We start from the raw sequence: 21,628 nt of genomic DNA on the forward strand, positions 1-21,628 counted from the left end.
CTCCATATGACATAGCCGGTTGAACTACCACTTTGTAGAATTTATCTTTAAGTTTTGAAGGCACCTTCTTATCACACAAAACTCCTGAAGCGAGCCTCCATTTCGACCACGCTGCACCAATGAGGTGCGTGACATCCTCATCAATCTCCCCATTCTCTTGAATCATAGACCCAAGTTACTTGAGACACTTCCTCTTCTGGATAACCTGGGAATCAAGTTTCACTACCACGCTTGCCTCGTGCGACAAATCACTAAACTTACATTCAAAGTATTCCGTCTTAGTCCTGCTCAACCTAAATTCTTTAAATTTAAGGGTTTGTCTCCAAAGCTCCAACTTATCATTAATTCCACCCAGAGTTTCATCAATCCGTATAATATCAGCAGCAAATAACATACACCAAGGCACCTCCCCTTGGATATGTCGCGTCAAAGCATCTATCACCAAGGGAAATAAAAATATGTTAAGAGTCAATCCCTGGTGCAACTCTGTCAAAATTGAAAAGTGCTTTGAATCCTCTCTTGTCGTTCTCACACGAGTCTTTTCATCATCGTACATGTTCTGGATCGATCTAGCGTAAGCCACGGGCACCCCTCTAGCTTTCAAGCACTTCCACAAAATCTCCTTGAGAACTTTGTCATACTCTTTCTCAAGATCGATAAATGCCATGTGCAAGTCTTTTCTCTCCCTAAACTGCTCTACTAATCTCCTAACGAAGTAAATGGCCTTAGTAGTCGAGCGACCTGACATGAAATCGAACTAATTCTCGAAATATTTGTATTCTAGGAAAAAAAATTTTAAGACTTGAAAAATGACTTCATGGAGGTAGGAAACTCATATTCTACAAGGGGAATTTCACATTCATTTAACCCTTCACCTTTTAATACACTTTGTCTTCATCTGCACAGTAGTTTCTTTCCTCGCCACCACATATCCCCACCACTCATATTACTTATCTAATTTTTATGCAAATAGTTTTTTTAATAATATTTTTACTTACATATCAAATATAAGAAAATAAATAAGAAAACACAGTAATTTTTCTGAAAAATATTTCTAAATAACATTTTCATAAAAAATATACCAAAAAGAGAATATGTATTATTAGTAAGAAATAATAAATGCTCAGATTACAAACGAGACTGTAACTTCAAGGTTGAAGAAATTTCACTAAAATGTAAGATAACAAATAACACACTTTAGCCTTTTCATTTTTATTATACATTTGTTGATTTGGTACTCCCATTAAAAAGTTATTTATTAGAATTTTGTTTTATTTTTCCCAATAATTATGTTTTGAAAGTATATGATTGATAATTATGTTGTTATATTGTTACTTAATGACAAGAGTAATATTGGAAGAAAATAATAAACCTCTTTAGATGTGTTAAAATAATAAATAAAAAGAAAATTTTATTTTTAGTACAGGGGTCAAACAACTAGGTGAGAGAGAAAGAGATACTCTCTGAATTCCTTTTTTACTTGTTTCTTTGACTTGACAATCACCTTAAGAGTTTAATATCTTAGAAGTAAAACATATAAAATTATCCTTATTAAACATACAAAATTATCCTTATTAATTATGTTTTTGAAGATTTAAATTTGACTATTAATTCTTTAGGTAGTAACTTAATAATAATAATAAGAATAATCTAGAAAAGTGATTTGGTAAAATAAATAAGAAATATAACAGCCTCTCCATCTCACCTCTGATAGTGGTATGGATTGCGTACACTTACTCTTCCTAGACTCCACTTGATGAGAATATACTGGGTATGTTGTTGTTGTTGTTAAAAAATAATTAATTTTAATATAAGAAATAAGTAAGAAAAATAAGTAATCTAGTAAGGAACAAGAAGAGATTTATAAATGTTACCATTATATATAGTTCAATTACAAAGGTCCAAATAAAAATGTCATAAAATAATAAATAAGGACAAACGTAACAATATATATGAAAAAAATAATAGACATGTGTGGCTGTCTAATTGCACCAAAAAGTTTGTGAGTATTACCAAAATTCAAGATTCTCTCTTATATATTGTTACTAGTTTTACAATGCCCGTGCTAAGCCTGATTCCAAACTCAAACTATAAAACAATAATTTTAAGTTAAAAATATAGTTTATGTTTTATAATTTTTACTTTACAATTAGTATAATGTAATGGTATGTTATACAAGTCTTATTGATAAGTTTTCATAAATATTAAAGTTGTTAATCACATCATTGGATACTTTTAAATAAAAATATTACTTTTGAGGAAGAAATATTACCAGAGAATTAGGATATATCAAAAGATACAAGTAATTCGATGTTTTATATAATGACATGATTTAAAATATTTAATAATTACACTTAAATGAAGATTGTAATAGAAAAGCTACTGATATTTTTATAAAATTTGTGAGGATGTAATTTCTTAGTTAGAGCTAAAAATAAATTTATTTTGATATTTATTGAATTTTAATTTCACTCATAATTTTAGTGGCAATATTTTTTCAAAATACATTTTTTTTTTGATTTTATAGAATTATTTAAAGCAAAAGTCAATGATTTCAAATTTATATTATGATAATTATAACTTTAATTTAGAGCCTTCATATAAATAACCTAATAATGATCTATAAGGATATTAAATGATAATGAAACTACATTAATAGACTACTTTATTCTGTCCATTTACTTATCGTTTATTTTTTCACGCCACTCACAAGATTGCTATAATGACCTGAATTTGTGAATCTTTCATTTCTATGTGTTTTAACATTTTATGCATTTCTTTAGTTGCTACATGTTGATTTTGATGTTTGGGATGATTGTCACGATTTTCGATGTGATTGGAAATAACAACAACAATAACAATAAACCCATTGTATTCCCACCTAGTGAGGTCTGGGGAGGGTAAAATGTACGCAGTCTATACCGCTACCTCCGAAGAAGTAGAGAGACTATTTTTAATAGACCACCGGCTCAAGATAAAGAATAGTAAATAAAGGTCATAGTACTACATGAAACAGAATGTGTGGCATAACCGAAGTAAGAAATGAAAAATAATAAAAATAGATGCTAAGGGAGACACAAAAATAAGAGCAATACTAATAAAAATAGGAGATAAGAAATAAGAAGCAACCATCACCCGTAGTCGCCAACACTAGCGGTTCCCACCAAAGAACACAGTCCTAAGATTACTAACCCGACTACACCAGAGCCCCCAAACTACTCATTACCACCCACACATGCACTAATCTTCTACACTTATCCGCGATCTCCACACCTTCCTATCTAGAGTCATGTCCTCAGTAAGCTGAAGTAGCCCATGTCATGTCTAATCACTTCTCTCCAGTATTTCTTCGGCCTACCTCGTCCTCTCCTGAAACCATCCAAAGCTAGTCTCTCACACCTATGGACTGGGGCATCCGTACCCCTTCTCATCACATGTCCAAACCATCTCAGTCTTCCTTCCCACATCTTTTTCTCCATTGAAGCCACTCCCACCTTATCCCGAATAATCTCATTCCTAAATCTATCCCCTCTAGTAAGTCCACACATCCAACACAACATTCTCATTTTCGCTACCTTTAATTTTTAAATGTGGGAGACCTTCACTGGCCAACACTCCGTACCATACAGCATGACCGGACGAACTGCCACTCTGTAGAACTTGCCTTTAATCTTTAAGGGTACCTTCTTATTACATAACACTCCCGAGGTAAGTATTTACTTCATCCAACCTGCTCCAATACGTTTAGAGACATCCTCATCAATCTCGCCATTCCCCTGAATCATGGACCCAAGATACTTAAAACTGTCTCTCTTACAAACATTCTGGGAATCCAACCTCACCACCACTCCCTCCTCTTGCTCCAAGTCACTAAACTTGCATTCCATGTACTCCATCTTGGACCAACTCAACCTGAACCCCTTTGACTCGAGAGTTTGTCTCCAAACCTCCAATTTTTCATCCACCCCCTCCCCCCGCGTCTTATCAATTAGCACTATATCATCTGAAAATAGCATACACCATGACACCTTATCTTAAATACTCAGCGTCAACACGTCCATCATAAGCGCAAACAAAAATGGGCTAAGAGTTGATCCCTGATGCAACCCTGTCTCTACCGAAAAATATTCTGAGTATCCTCCCGCCGTCCTCACCCGAGTCTTTCCTCCATCGTACATGTCCTTAATAGATTTGATGTACGCCGTCGGAACCCCTCTCACATCCAAGCATCTCCAAAGAACCTCCCTCGGGACTTTGTCATAAGCCTTCTCCAGGTCAATGAACACCATGTGTAAATTTCTCCTCCTTTTCCTATACTGCTCCATCAATCTTCTTACTAGGTAGATTGCCTCTGTCGTCGAGCGACCAGGCATAAAACCAAATTGATTTTTCGAAATGGACACGACCCAGTGATTGGAAATAAGTTGTGCAAGTTTGTGATTTTTAAAGGCTTGAGAAGCCATATAGTTGACTTAGTAGCATTTGTTGTTCTGAGTGTCAGATGGCAAACGGACTACGCAACAGATCCAAAATGGATAATTTGAGTTAGTAGCGGGATTGGTTCAGTTTCGGACATTTATATCTCATTTTGATCCTTTATTTGAAAATAGTCAAATAGAGTATCGGGGATTAAATTATTGATAACGATTTTTTTAAAAAAAAATTGACGTCATTGAGTTCAAAACGTAGAAATTAATTTAATAGCATATATGGCTTACTTCTGCTAGGTCCCGAATGAATTCCAAAGGTTCGTTTGGAACATTCGAAACCATCAAAATTAGTTAGTGCACAACTGATATCTGGTGCATGGATCCTTCTTCGTGAACGCTGGTCCCTAGCTGCGAATACGGAGAAGGAATTCACCCTTCATCGCGATCGCGAAGGGAAATGGGATTCTTCTTAACGCAATGAGGTTGTCGCGAACGTGAAGCCTTGATTACGAATGCGAAGATCAATTTAATGGTTTGATATGTATTACTATCACGCTACAAAGGTTTGACCGAGTTCGCGAGGTATTGTTCACTGAACAGTAAAAATACTTCATTTTCATGATTTTATTTTATTTTTAGACCTCCAAGCTTCGGGAAAGGCGATTTTTTAGGGTTTTAATGTTGATTTTCATGTGGGTAGCTTCTGCGCTTATAATCCCACTATTTTTCAATGATTTTATCTCCAAAAATACCTTTAAATCATGATTTCATAGTGAAAAATTAAAGTTTTATCGGTAAAGTTTAATAAGAACCGTTCTTAAGTTTGGACCTCAATTTTAACTCATTTTCATGTGGATTTCTCCTACAGACTTCTATAACCCTGAAAAATGTATTTTAAAAATAACAATTCGATTTTACTATTTTCATTTTTGTACTCATTTTTCAAATCTGTTTTGGCCTCGTTTCGAATATGGACAATAAGAGTATTGTTAACTCTCTTGTAACACGTAGATGTTTGATTTGAATGTTGTAGTTGGTTTTGAAGCAGTTCATGAGGAAAAGACTCAGTGTTGAAGCATTTTAGACCGTGATTTCGTTGTTTCGAGGTAGGTTATGACTTAACTTCTTTCAGATTGAGTTGGATAGTTAATGAATATGTAAAGCATGTTATGGGTTGAAAAAAAAAACTATATATGTGATTTATATTTCGAAATTAGTTTTACTGTTGTGTGTCTATGTGTGGACTTATATTCTATTGTGGTTGATTTATGACAGCTGATATTATGTGTTGCCCGTGCGAGGGCTATGTTTGGCATCATTAGCCTTATCTGTGCATCTAAATGCCTTTATTCTAGAGATGATGCCTATGTTGGGGCTTGTTTTGTTAATTTAGGCCTTAATTGAGCATTGATTTCTTTTATCTTGATGAAATATCCGAGCTAGGGGTTGCTATGATATTAATGATATCTTGCATGCATATCTATTTTGATGATGCCTAATTGGAGTTGATAATCATGAATTATGGACATATTGAATTGAATTCTAGGCTCACACACACACACACACACATACTAGATTAGGAGCGTGTACCTCATTTTAATGAGTTTAATTGTATAAAATCACTTAGATATTGTAAAAGTAATACTTTGATTAATAAACAACTTTGTTGATTTTATTAAAAAGCGAAAAACACTTTAATAAAAAATTAATATATTAATACAAAATCATATAAAAGCATTAAACCAATTTCAACTGAATTAAGAAAAACTACCAAGGCTATAGAACTATAAAAAAAAAATTTAAAAAAACCTTCCCAATATGACATATGGAGTAATTCATATATGCTCTGATGACAACATTAAAATGCACATTAAGTAGGCGAAATGCTACCACATTTTTAGCAGGAAGTCAAAGAATGAACAACAAAGTTTATGTCAGAGAATCCTCAAAGGATGAAGAACAAATTTTTTGTAAGAGAATCATTCCAGCCGCTTCAACCACCCTCATAGTCATACCAAATGGGGCAATGCTTTCTCTTCAACTTATCATAGATCCCATTCAAGAATTGAATTCTCTATCACCTTTGCGTAAATTTGCTATAATCTTTTCACTACTACTTTTTGTCTGTTTGAAACTTAACCTGAACCATAATATCAGAACAAAACTTGTGAAACATATGCAATATTAATCACCTTGTACACAAGATCATTATACGTAAGTTTATTAAAACTGAACAATAAATTGATGCAACAATGTTGCTTCGCCCATTGCCGAAAAATTATATTACAAAGAAATTCATTGATATTTTGATTTTTTTCATCATCCATCTTCAAGATACCTACAAAAACTAATGCACCTACAAAGCAAATCAAATATTACAAAAATATATTTCATGACGTAAACGAATTTCAAATCAAACAATAAAGAACAACTAATCTAAGACCAAAAATAAATATTTTTTTGCTCCATATATTCATTGTAGATACCATTGTATTGTTGTAGAAAGGAAGAATACTTAATTTATAGAGGTCCAAAATCTTTTACTTCAAGAAAAAAATTATCTAAATATGATAGATATATAATTTTTTCCATAACTTATTTATGAACTCCAAATTAACTAAAACTCATACAAGTAGCAATTTTAGATTTTGTTTCTTTAGACTTTCATGGTTCTTTTTTTAGTTCAACTATGTAGACTTTTAATTTTCTTTTAAATAAAACAAAATATACTTCTTTTCGTAAAAAAAAAAAAATACACGTATGATTACTAAAACTATGGACTTTAGTACATTGTTCAATTATGAAAAATGTTTGTTGATTTTAAATTTTTAAAAATTAGAAAAATAGTAGAGTTTTAAAACCTAATTTATAGGATTTTCTTAAATTACTAATACGAGTACTTTTAAACCTATTTTTTAGGATTTCTTATCATGCTTTATGAATAAATAATCAAACAATTAGAATTCAATATCCAGTATATTATAGGAAAACAAAGTACAATGTTAAAAGGAAAAAAAAAACTACAAATACTGATTAGGTTTACAACGCATATTTAATCCACATATTTTAGAATCTTTAATTTCTTTCCATGATATTTAGGAGTCCTAAATTAAGAAAAATAGTAAAAACACCCAACAAAATATTACCATAAAGTTAGGAATTCATCTATCAGTAGAAAACCTTCTTTATTTTTTTTAGATATTTATTATAATCAATATTAAATATTATAAATCAAAAAAATAGGTGAAAAGATGATTTTGTATATTGTGAAGTGTTTTAATGAAGGGCAAAAAGTTCAATTCATTTTTCTAAGAGTCTTCACACTTTTAATAGATTATAGATTATAGATTTATAAAATTCATGTTGGATGGATTGAATGTCATCATTTGGATTGATTGTGAGCATTGAATCATCCTCATTCCATACATATACATTCATGAGATACTGGTACCACTGGAAAAATACTATTTTTGAAAGAAATTGAGACACCTTTATAAAAATCCTCTCCGTAAACATGAGCCAGAAATAAGAGTTGAGATTGAGATATAAGATACAATATATGGGTTGCGAACCCCCATGGGACCTGCTTGATAGCTGCAAGCTCAGTGGGTATATACGAAAAGCCATGAGATGATTTTCATTATTCATTCCATCCCCATTGCATTGCATACATATCTTGCTCATTTTCTTTAGTTTCCTTAACTTGTACATGGTTGCCATGTAATCGAACCAACCCCACTACTAATCTAAATTCGATATTTTGGATCTGCTAGCACAGTATGTTTTGCCATCTGGTACTCGGATCTCAATATGTTGACCAAAGTCAAATATTAGCTTTTAAAGCCTCATAATGATCTCAAAGTCACCCAAAACCTTCCCAAAGGCCTTGGGAACCATGTCAACCATTCCCGCAATTCATAAATCAAATAACACAACCACAGAGAGGGGTAAAATGATCAAAATACCTAAAAGAGAAAATCATCCAAATTTAGGTCATTACAATATCCTCATGGTTGTTTTCTTTTCTAAAACAATGTTTGAATACTCCATGCATCAAAGCAAGCAATCTGCTTTTTAATATCTTCCATGATATCCCATAAATTCCAAGGTGTATTATGTAACTCTATCGTTTACTCAGTGAGTAATTTAGAGTCACTTTCCATCTCTAAGTTTATAATCCCTTTTGAGATACACAATCCCATTACATTTTTAAGGGCAAAAGCTTTCAACCATTTTCTATACTATTACCCAATGGCATTGTAAAGTCACTAATCATCTGGTTTTGCTCATTTCTAGTGATTCCTCTAACACCACATGGCCTCAAATTTTCTTTTGAACATGCATCAACGTTCATCTTGATGAAACTTGTCTTAGGAGTTAGAATTTAAAACAGATTCATGATATCCAGAATGGTCTTAATAGTTTTTGAAATAGTTTTCAGTAGATATAAGGAGGGATTTGAGGAATTTGTTTCGAGCCGCCAAAGCCAAATCCTGTCCACTTTGGTAAATGATTCTTTTAGCTCCCATAGGGATATTTTCATACCTTCTTTTGCATCTTGTTTTCCTGATTTTCGTAAAATGATGCAAGGGAGGATTTGTAAGCTCAGACTATAGTCGAATTTCTCCTTTTGTTCATCCTCAGTTGATCATGATGAGATTTTTCAACCTATTATTGGCTTGAATACCAAACATCTTATTGAAATGTAACCACATTTTTTGGCCTATCATACTTTCATAAAATAGATTCTCCTGGTCCTGAAAACGGGTATTACTATTTTTGGGTGTAGTTAAATTAATACTTGAATATTATTGTTAGACCTAATACAATATTTATGTTTTGGATTTTGATTTTGAGTAAATACATAATTACCCCCTGATGTTGTCCGAGTTTTTTAAAAAGACACATAAACTTTACTTCCGATCTATTACCCAACGATTCTTACTAAAACAGTTGTAAATACACCATTTTGATCAAAATTTTGGCTATGCGTGTAAACACGAACAGAAAGCGTGTGAATGATTCAAAGTTGACTTAAATACCCAATCAAAAGCCACCACGTGTAATTATTTGTCAAATATTTTAAAAATCTCTTCTTCTCCACTTTAACAAACCCAATTCTCTTCTTCCTCCATTGATAGCTTAGTTTTTATCTCTCTTCTCAATTTTTTCTCAACAAAATCATTCTTAAAATATCTATTTCTTGATATTTGATTGTTTTGTCTATTTTAAATTCTAATTTTTACTTTTTATAGTTATTGTATATCCTTTTAAGAAGCTATAAAGCTCCATTTAAATGGAGTTTTGATGTCATCATTAAACAATCAACAAATACGTAAATCAAAACAAAATTAGGAAGCATTACAAAATTAACATAAACACGAAATTGAAACCATTGAAACGAAATCCAAAGAGCAAGAAGAATGGAGAAATAAGCAACTGGGCGGGGGTAGGAGTGGGGGATGGGTAGAGGGGAGCTGCTGTACGCAGGGGGAGGTGGAGGGTTGCTGGAAGGGGTGGCGTGGGGGAAGAGGGGGTGGAGTGGGGTGATAAATTAAATAAAAAGAAAAAATCTATTAAAAAAATAAATAAAATATGAAATTAAATATATTTAACAAGTGGCAGCACCTGATTGGTGCGTGTACTCACTCACTTTGTTGTGACTGAAATTCAGCAAAAAATGGTGTATTTGCAACGGTTTTAGTAAGAATCATGGGGTAATAGATCGAAAGTAAAGTTTTGGTGTCTTTTTGAAAAACTCGGACAACATCAGGGGGGTAATTATGTATTTACTTTAATTTTATCTCATGCTTTTGTATTGATTGAATACTCTTGATTTAAGGATGGGTTTTTCTTGTTTAAATCAATCTCATATTTTATTGATTCCAACTTTGATGGAGATTGAAAAAAGGAGATTAGTGTGGAAATTGTCCATTTACTTTGATTAATGCTTGAACGAGCTAATTGAGGTTGGAAAAGATTAATTTAGCGCAATTTGGGATGTATGACCCATCTAAATGATTTGTTGGTAGACATAGTGAAATCCTAGTGTAGCCATAGATTGAAATTATTTGTGTTGACACTTGACTAATATTCAATAGAATTTAGCCAAGAAATATTCATCAATCGATCGAAAAACGTGGCAGATACTTGAGGTTCTAAAGCTAATTTGTTAATTCATGATTAATCATGAGTACTTAATTTAAACACTGTGGATCGTTGATAGAATTGACTCCCCATTATCATTTTTCTTGTTTTTCATTATTTCTGAAAGCCATTGATCAATTTATTCATATTAAAAAAATTTCAATCCTTGTTATGTTTCTATTACTGAATAAAACCAAAAGCACTTGTATATTTTGTTCAAATTATAATGAGTTGCTTTTTTTCCTTACTTTCTCAATCTCTAGTCACATTGTTCCTTGTGGGATCAACTCCAACTCTATTGTTGGGTAAAATATATTGCTAGCAATCTTGTGCATCTTTTTTAAGGTGTAATTGAGTGTCATCACATAGCTATGATGAGGGAGGAATTTCAATAGCTATAACATGATTTTACCTTGTTTGATTCATATTCCCCATCCCACAGTGTTACCTCCGAGCCTGTCTTGACTTTTGATGAGTTACTTGGAGTTGGTACCCGTCTAATGCATATAGGTGCAGTTGTGGAGCATTGTGCACTGTGAGACTAGGGAGGTTATTTTTGCGAGAGAGTCGATTAATATTATGCAGGTCCTAACAGTCTCAACAGATTTAGGTGGCAACTCAAATTTCCATGTATGATTAGGATGCACAACATATTGGGGCTAGTTCGAGTTTTCAGAGCCTAATAGATTTAGTCCTTCCAGCTCCTATATAGATTTCGAATTTAAAGTCCCAGAAGATTATTCCAATTGTAGCTACAGGAGCCCGACTTAAAGAGGATCCTATTATTTCAACTGGTGATACAGACCCGACCACTTCAGACATTGATTTGAGTGCTTAGGGCACCTCAAAGAGTTCTTACCTTTTCACTCTGATTATCTTTTTATGCATTTTGGATAATGCAACATTTTTTTTAGGGGTGGGATATCTATTTGTAGTTGTGGTATGTATATTTTAGATTGTGATGATGATATTTGGTATCCCCCATTAAGTGTATTTTGTAATTGATTTTAGATTGTGACAATGACTTTTGGTAGCACTCGTCGGGTTCATTTTATAATTTTGATGGATTTTGATTATGATTTTCAATTAATGGGGTTTGGATTGTATAATCTCTTAATCCTTGAATACCTGTCATCTTGATTATTGTGCCCTTATAATTTTGATGAATTTTGATTATGATTTTCATTAATGGGGTTTGGATTGTATAACCTCTTAATCCTTGAATGCCTGTCATCTTGATTATTGTGCCCTTACTAGGATTACTTGCTTAAATTTTGTCTCTTGATTTGTGTTAGTGACTTTGTATAATCATAGATGAGTTATGAGTTAGATGACTTTGGATTGTCTCTTGATTTGTGTTAGTGATTTTGATTATGATTTGTCGTGCCAAATGAAAAAGTTAGATGAGTGCATCAAACAAAGAATATTGCCATTTGTAAATAGGTGTCAAATAAACTCCTAGAGTTTTCTTCGAAACTCAGTTCTTTCCCAAGGAGCACTTTTTAAGTTTTTATTTATTTTCTTTTGTTTTTGTTTGTCAAATCGAGCAGTAGTTCCCTATGATTGATGGAACAAGCTGCCCTTTTAAGGAAAATGCCTATTTTAGATAGCAAGTCGAGTCAGTAGTTGCACAAAGTTTGAGTGATACTTATACAAAAAATTTAGGCAAAATGGTTCGGTGGACCCTTGTACTATGTCCATTTTATAATGTGAATACTCCTACTTACATATTTGTCATCTGGACCCTTAAACCCATTAAAAAGCAACATTTTAAACCCTATTTCGGTGTGTGTAACACACTCGCCTCCACGCCAGCTGCCACATTATTTTTAAATGTTGTATTAAATTTCACATCAGCTTCCACATCATTTTAAATACTACATTAAATTTCACATCATTTTTAAAATGCCACATAAGAAATTAAATATTTAAAAAATAAAAAAATTAAATTGAGAATTAAAAAAATAAATTAAAATGGTGTGGGCTGGGGCTTTCTTCTCCATCTCCACCGCACCTGCCTCGACACTTTCTCCCATCCCCCAGCCCCTCTCCCTCGTTACCCCCACCAGATCCCCATTCCCCACCCCTCTTTCCCCTGTCCCGCACCTCTATCGCTAACAAGGAGATGTTTTTCTTTAAGAGAAAGTTCATCTCATAGTGCAAAAACATCTTCTTGTCCATAATCTTTGAGTCTTTCAAGTAAAGCTTGTGGTGGTGGAGATAGTGGAGCGTTCTCCATTGTTGGTTCTCTCATTTACTCTTCCTCTCACTAGATCTCTAGGTTTGGTTGGGTTTATCTCTCTAGATCTGTGAGTGTTAAATTTGGATTATGTTGAGTTTCTATTGACAACATAAAATACTTATCTCTACATACAAAAAAAGTTAGAATTTTTGGACTAGAATGGCAATAAGGACACCAATAACAGGGATAAGTATGGCTTCAACACCTTTAATTTCAGCTTGTAATAGAATGATTATTGTTAAGATGCAGCCTTGTAGAGCTTCTTTTTGAAATTATGGAAATTGGGTTTTCTTGATTTACTTTGTTTTGAGTTGTTGTAATGGTGGTTTTGGTGCTGGCTTCGAATTTGGTGAGGGTCATGGAGGTGCAAATTATGGATTTGACCAAATTATAAGGGGCTTTAGTGATGGTGAAGGTGGTGGAGGAGTTAGTGATAATGGATTTGGTTTCGGCATTGGATATGGTGAGGGTGGTGGTGGACGGGGACGATGGGGGAAGGGAGAGAGAAACCATGCGTGGAAGAGGGTGAGGAGGGGGGTTGTAGGGGAAAGGCTTACTGCCCCTTTTTTAAAAAAAAATATTATTTTAATATTAATTTTTTTAAAAAAAATTATTTTTAATTATTTTAATATAAAATTAATAAAAAAAATGACCCTCACTCACACTCCAAACGCTTGCCAACACGCGTTTCGTCCTACTCTGCCACATAGATCCAGTCAACGGTCAAAGAGTTTAAAACGTTGCTTTTTACTGGGTTCAAGGGTCCAGATGACAAACATGTAAGTAGGAGTATCACATTATAAAACGAACATAGTACAAGAGCCCACCAAACTATTTTGCCAAAAATTTAAAAATTAGCAAGTTGAATGAGTTTTTTAAAAAATATTTTTGATTTTTTTTATTTTTGAAAAAATAAAGGAATTGTCAAGGTTTCTGTTGAATTGTGATCTTCAAATTCCTTACTTGGTTCTTTCTTCACAAAAGAATAGCCTTTAATTCGGGGTAGTTTGTAGAATTTATTTTCTTTAATTGTTTGTGGGACTAGTTCTTTATCTTGAGAGTGTGGTGCTCTATGTGGAGAGATTTTGATTAGTTCTTGTACAATAATTATAGGGGGTTTGGGCCACAAGTGACAAAAGAGTTTTAAAATGAGGTGTAGGTGACACAAGTCTTAATTATTAATTGGAGGTGACAATTACTTTATTATGTATTAAGAAAGTTGGAGAAGTTTTAAAATAACCCACAAGTTTTTAAATTTACACTTTGATCCTAATGTATACCTAAAATAACGGGAAACAGAGGAAAAAAAGGCGTCTTTCTCTCTCTTCTCATCCATTGTTGTTTTCTCTCTTTTAGCAATTTTTGTTGTTAATTGTTTCTGTTTCTGCTGCTTTATTCATCATCTTCTGCTTCATCTTCTTCTTGTCGACCATTTGTTATTGTTGGTACAGCGCTACTGCTGCAATCTGACCAATTTCTTAGGTCAAATTTTGTTTACTACATCACTTTCCACTTTGGCATTACTTCATAGGTTACTTTACTTTGGTAAGTAAAATTATTATTTTTATTCGTATTTGTCATCTGGGTACACTTCTGTTTTTCCAATAATGGATAGAACCCCGATTATGAATCCAGCACAAGTGCCCACAATTTAAATAGATCAATCGTCTGGTGCATCGATGAGTAGTTTGTTGTATCAGACCATTTATCTGTTGCACCAAACTAATTATCTATTGCATCAGAATGTTTATCTGTTGCACCAGACTATTTATCTGTTGCAACGAATGATTAATCTGTTTGAAACAACACAAATCAACTCCTGTCACAAACCCAACAAATAAATCTTGCTATTGCTACTGGATTCTAAATTATTCCTTTTTACGTCGAATCATCAAAATGTTTGTTGAGAAGATAATAGACAGAATGAAAATTAAATATGAATTAAAACGTCAAAGATCAAACATAATTTATTTATTAAACAAATAAAAATACATATAATACACTCTAAAAAAAATAATAGTCTAATTATTATTATTATTATCAGCATCATCATTGCCAACTGGCCAATCTTCAACCGGAAGTAGCAACAAGGCCTTCCTCAGCCTGCGTATCTCGTAGAGCATTCTTGATTTAACTCCTCCCAATTTCCATTGCAGATCACGAACTTGATTCTGAAGTTCATTCACGGCGTCTTGCAGAAAAGCAACGTCCCACACTGGGTCAGCCATAATCTTATCTTCTAGAGTGTAATATGAAATATGAGATGCAATAAATAAATAGAGTGTGTATTTGAATGAACGATTGAGTAAGGACGAACCTATTTATAGAGGAATGAATTTGAATTAAAGGCAAAAAGGCGCGACTATTCACCTCCATTCATTAATTAAATTTTTTATTAAATTAAGAAAATAAATATTGTGATATAAGTCATGACTTTTCAGATTATTATAATTAATTAGTCTTTCGAAGAACCGTTTTTATTGAGTTGTGGCAACAAATACTATATCTGTTGCATCAGATAACACATCTGTGACAATAGATATATTATCTGTTGCAACAAATATAAAATATGTTGCATCAGATAACATAACTGTTGCAACATATAATCTAACTGTTCACCTCCATTTATTAATTACATTTTTTATTAATGTGAAAAGTAATGAATTAATTAAATTAAGAAATATTGTGATAAGTCATGACTTTTCAGAGTATTATTATTAATTAGTTCTTTCCAAGAACTGCTTTTATTGAGTTGTGACTCGATATAGGTTGCATCAGATAAATCATCTGTGACAACAGATATATCATCTGTTGCAACCATAGTGAACCCGTTGCATCAGATAATTTAATTGTTGCAACATATAATCTACTTTTTTAAAAAAAAATAACTCTATCATCATATCATTAAACCAAATTTGCTGACTTTTTTATTTTATAAATAAAAAAAATACCTTTTCAAATTCCTTAATAAAATAATAATCATTTTATTATATAATAAATAATTTAAAAAACAAAAATGGTGAAAAGTCACGATCAGTTATTAAAATTGTGGTTATAAATTGTGTTTATTATTTATTTTCTTATTATTTATTTACAAAACATTTTTCATATTGAATAATCTAAACTACGAGTCATGTCTTTCTTTTCACCCTCTCAATAACAACAATAACCCTTTTTTATTAATAACCGCCAGGTGCAACATATGATCGATCTATCGTAGCAGATTAACCTCTAACTGTTGACACAAATTGCTGCTCAATCCCTACCACCAACCATCGACATGTTGAGAACAAAGAATAAACAAAATGATTATTATTAAATACTAAATAAGAATTAAAAATTCAAAGTCGACAACAAAATGAAAAAAATGTTCATAGATTTTTGAATCCCTTGGGTAGATTTGTATACAAAAGGAGGAAAATAATCGCTAAAATAAAAAACATTACCTAAATATTATTACTACTATTATTATTATTGTCAATCAGACATCTTTCATTCATCCGGCAGCCTTGCTCCGAAGTCAGCCAAATATCTCTCTGGAGTTCATCAATTAAATTGTCTTTGAAGTTCACGCAAGGACTCGATATGAATATTCTTGTACGAATCTAGATCATCCATATTTGTAAGGAGGGACCTATTTATAAATTATTGAATCTCGAAAAGAAAAGAAAATTGCTTTAAAATAAATCTAACAGATGGGTAATCTGTTACAAAACATATTCTTTCTGTTAGATAACTTACAACATACTGGAAATCTTTTTGCAATAGATGTATATATGTGTTTGATTTCTGCAACAGGTTGATCACTGTCGTAACAGATGTCTCCAATTGATTGGCAATATAAATAGATGTGTCATCTGTTGCAACAAGCTAGTCATCTATTTATTCAATTTAAGCTATAGATGGGTTAGGAAGAATAAGGTGCGTGCAGACGGATCCACTATCATATGTGTGGGAGTTAAGTATGTATTACTGATAAGGTTACCGGGACAACACACATAAAGTACAATGTTTTTGTGAATGCAGTTTTTAACAGATTAGGCATTGATCATTCAAACAAGATCTTGCATTATACCGTTAAGTTTGATGGGTTCGAAATTGATAAGGCTGAGGACCTCATGAAGAGGGTGCAGATACCCTGTTACAAATTACTGATGGTTGGTTCTAGTGTTTATGCGTGTAAAGTTTTGAGAAGGGATCAATATTTGTCGTCACTGCCGAGAACCAATAGCGATGGGACTTAACTTTAAGTGTGCATTGGACCCTTAGAGGGCCCTCGAAGCCTCGCACTGCATCAAACAAGAATGGAAAACCAATAAAGTTATTGCCATGACCAAAATTTATATGGTTGGGTTGCTTGCTCGGGTTGATGATTATATGCCAAAAGGTGCGGTAGGAGAATGCTTTTGAGGAAAAATGGGTTGGTGATGGAAGACTATATTATTTGAGAGCTAATTGAAGAAGAGACACAGGGTAGAAAGTAACTTCTAACAAATCTGGCCGATGGAATGATCTTAACAGATGCGAAATCTGAATCAGTGCAAATATGAAAGTGTATCTGGTAATGTAATTTCATCTGTTGTGTCTCTGAAATAGAAACAATGCAGATGAACACTTTGCTAGGGAGCTACATAGTCGGGATTATCACCTAGGTAAAAAATAGGAGAAGACCAACAAAACAACCTCACGGGCATCGAGGGTAGAAATGATGTTCAGCAAGTTTAGAAAACTTATGCCAACAAGAACTGCAGTGAAAATAAGGAAACTAAGCAAAGACGACAATTTTTGAATTTTAAATTTCATCCCATGCCTTCTTGTTTGTGTTTCTGATCAGGTCGACTGTCGTTGACCTAATCAGAACCACAAACAAGATTGAAAGGCAAATAGAGTATCATTGCTTCCTTAGCAATATGGTTATAATTGATTGTATTTTCTTGCCTTGACATGCTTTCAACATTCCTTAGAGAAGATCAGATGCTTGCTGTAGTGTGTGAATCCCGATAATTTTCAAGCTTGCCTCCAGCTTGTTGATTTTGTATTCAAGTTGGTCGTTACCGTCTTCGAAGATGGTAAGGAGTTTCTCGTCTCTTGTGAGCTCGATCAGGAACACTACCTTCAAAGTTGTGGATTTCTAAAAGCCCTTCAGAACACTTTCTCTTCATAAGCTTTAAAGGATACATGGAGGGTCGCTGCACTTGTTTTAGGTCAAAATGTGTTGATGCACGTTGAATATGTGGTCCCAACAGTTGAACAACACTTTTATCGAGCGTTGCTCCATGCATCTTGCTCAACCAATTTGATAAATTAGTAAGTATAGAGTTACGTAGCATGTGATTTAAACTCGCTCTACTAAGCATATCAAACATTACGTAACTCTAAGCTCATTACCCTATTAAAACAATATGCCCGAGTTAGTGCACATAGAAAAAAAGCCCAATCTGTCAGCCTTTCTGCTGATCACTCTTCTCCAATATAGATGACAAGATGCTGCTATGCAAAAGTCTACACCATCGCCAGACATGATTGCCTGGGAACATGTCTTGCAACGGTGTAGACTTTTGCATAGCAGATATCTTGTCATCTACATTGGAGAAGAGCAATCAACAGAAAGGCTGAGAGATTGAGCTCGTTTAATTTGTGCACTAACTCAGTCATATTTTTTGATAGAGTAATGAGCTTAGATTTACGTAATATTTGATAGGCTTGGTAGAGCCGGTTTAGATCACACGCTACGTAACTCCATGCTTACTAATTTATCAAATTAGTTGAGCAAGATGCATGGAGCAACGCTAGATAAAAATGTGTTATTCAACTTTTGGGACCACATCTTCAATGTGCATCAACACATTTTGACCTAAAACAAACACAGAGACCCTCCATGTATCCTTTAAAGCTTATGAAGAGAAAGTGTTCTGAAGGGCTTCTAGAATGCCACAACTTTGAAGGTAGTGTTCCTGATCAGGCTCACAAGAGATGAGGAACTCTTTACCAACTTCAAAGAGGGCAACGACCAGCTTGAATATAGAATCAACAAGCTGGAGGCAAGCTTGAAAATTATCGGGATTCACATACTACAACAAGCATCTGATCTTCTCCAAGGAATGTTGAAAGCATGTCAAGGAAAGAAAACACAATCAATTATAACCATATTGCTAAGGAAGAAATGATACTCTATTTGCCTTTCAATATCATTTGTGGTTCCGATCAGGTCAACGACAGTGGACCTGATCGAAAACACAAACAAGAAGGCATGGGATGAAATTTAAAATTCAGAAATTTGCCGCCTTCGCTTAGATTTCTTATTTTAATTGCAGTTGTTGTTGGTATAAGTTTTCTAAACTTGTTGTACATCATTTCTACCCTCGATGCCCATGAGGCTTCTTTGTTGGTTTTCTCCTATTTTTTATCTAGGTGATAATCCCGACCACGCAGCTCCCTAGCAAAGTTTCCATCTGCATTGTTTTTCTTTCAGAGACACAACAGATGAAATTACATTACCGGATACATTTTCATATTTGCACTTGATTCAGATCTCGCATCTGTTAAGATAATTCCACCAGCCAGATTCGTTAGAAGTTATTTTCTACCCTATGTCTCTTCTTCAATTAGCTCTCAGGTGATATAGTGTTCCATGAACTACCCATTTTCCTTCAAAAGCATTCTCCTACCACACATTCTGGCATAAAATTATCACCCCGAGCGAGCAACTCAGCCATATAAATTTTGGCCAGGGCAATAAATATATTGGTTTTTCGTTCTTATTAGATGCAGTGCTAAGCTTCGAAGGCCCTCTAAGGGTCCAATGCTCCCTAAAAGTTAGTCCAATCGCTATTGAATCTCTTTACAATGACACAAAAATTAGATCTCTTCACAATGCTTGACAATTAAACATGAGCAACAACCGACATTAAATCTTAACAAGCTATCAGAACCATATTCATGGTCCCTCAGCCTTATCAGTTCGAACCTACCAAACTTAACTATAAAATTGCAGACATCTTGTTTGAACGATCTATGACTAATCAGTAAAAACATCATTCAAAAAATCAGTGTACTCTAAGTGTGTTTCCATGATAACATTATCAGTAATACATACCTCCCACATATGAAGTGGTTCCATCTACAAGCAGTTTATTCCTCCGATCCCATCTTTATTGCAGCCTCTTGAGATAGTCCGTCAAAAGTTGATCAACTATCAGTTCCTTATATCTATAAAAAAGAGAAAAAAAATTGATATCACAAAAAGAACATTGTCCATATGTTGCATCAGATGCGGAGTCTGTTGCAACAAATGTGGAGTCTGTTGCAACAGATGTGGAGTCTGATGGGATACATCAAACTAGCCTTTCTTGTGGTTTTATTTGTTCCAACAATTTCTCCATCTATTGTAACATCAACAACAACATAAACATCAACAAAAAAGAAACAACATTTGTTCCAACAACATCATCAACAACAAAGAAGCAACATCCTTTGTGCCAGAACCATCAACAACACCACAAGTTTCAATAATGCCAAGCCCACCAACAACATCAATAACTGTATCAACAATAATGAAACAAATAAAATACATACAAAAAAAATGATACTGCCAACAAAGCTTTTAAACTTCTCCCAACAGATGACTTTTTTCTCATATTTTCATAAAAATTCTCTGATTGTTTATTCAACACTTATAAGTTTCTTAAAAAAAATTTAATAAATATGATATGGGTAAATAGTAATTAAATAAAAAATAGATGTAAATAACATGCAAAGAAGAAGACGAGAATGAAAGAGCAATAATGAATCATACCTTAATATCAAAAAGGGGATCAAAATAGAAATTTAAGTAGAGGAAGGACATGGATGGATTTAGATCCGAAAAGATCTTTATGAGAAGAGAAGAGAAAAGAGAGAAAAAAGGTTGTGACCTTAAAGAGGAGAGAGAAAAATATGAGAGTTGAATAAAATAAACTGCAGCTGAAGGAAGAGATGAGATAATTTCTATAGATGTATTGTGTACGTAGACGTGGTGGTTTTCAATATTCATTAATTAATATTCATTAATTTCATTAATAATTTGAGGGGCACGAGGAAGACTAATACTACTGACATTGAAAAGACAAGACAAGACTACTCAATGAACTCACTTTTGAGATATCCAAGAAAATTTTTTTACCGCCTTTAGTAGTAAGTACTACTACTTGATATTATCTACTCGGACCAGAAGCTTCTTGCTTTAAAATTAAAAGAGATAAAAGGATTTTCAAACAGATATGTCATCTGTTGCAACATATATAAATATCTATTTAGAAATCCAAACAGTTCAGTCATCTATTACAACAGATATAAATATCTATTTAAAATTCCCAAGAGCTCAGTCATCTGTGACAACAAATGAAAATGTTCATTTAATAATTAATAAAATCAGATATGTCATCTGTTACAGTAGATATAAATATTTTTTTGAAAATTTTCAACAACTCAGTCATCTGTCACAACAGATATAAATATCTATTTGATAATTAAATCAGATATGTCATCTGTTGCAACATATATGTACCTGTTTGAAAATTTTCAACAGCTTAGTCATTTGTTGCAACAGATTTCATAGCAATTGATTTAGGTGAAACTAGGAATGAATGAATGAGCTCGCAGCGTCAACTACAAATCCAATCGAGTCTTTGCAATTGCATGGCATTGGTATTGCGTTCATACCGATCTAAGTCATCGATCGATCACTCTGAGTTGAAATGAGTTCTCATCAACTCAATATTAGGATAGTGATAGTACCTAAGTTGATTTAGGTGGAACTAGGGATGAATGA

General features: G+C 33.3%; 1 protein-coding gene across 1 annotated transcript; it reads right to left on the reverse strand.

Annotated features, from left to right (window-relative positions):
• Window positions 1-175: 175 nt before the first annotated feature.
• On the reverse strand, window positions 176-667 carry LOC124885900. Its single transcript, XM_047394162.1, has one exon. It carries the CDS (start codon window positions 665-667, stop codon window positions 176-178), a length of 492 nt encoding a protein of 163 aa, XP_047250118.1.
• Window positions 668-21,628: the final 20,961 nt, after the last annotated feature.

Source organism: Capsicum annuum, chromosome 7 (assembly GCF_002878395.1).
Source record: "Capsicum annuum cultivar UCD-10X-F1 chromosome 7, UCD10Xv1.1, whole genome shotgun sequence".
Lineage (NCBI taxonomy): Eukaryota > Viridiplantae > Streptophyta > Magnoliopsida > Solanales > Solanaceae > Capsicum > Capsicum annuum.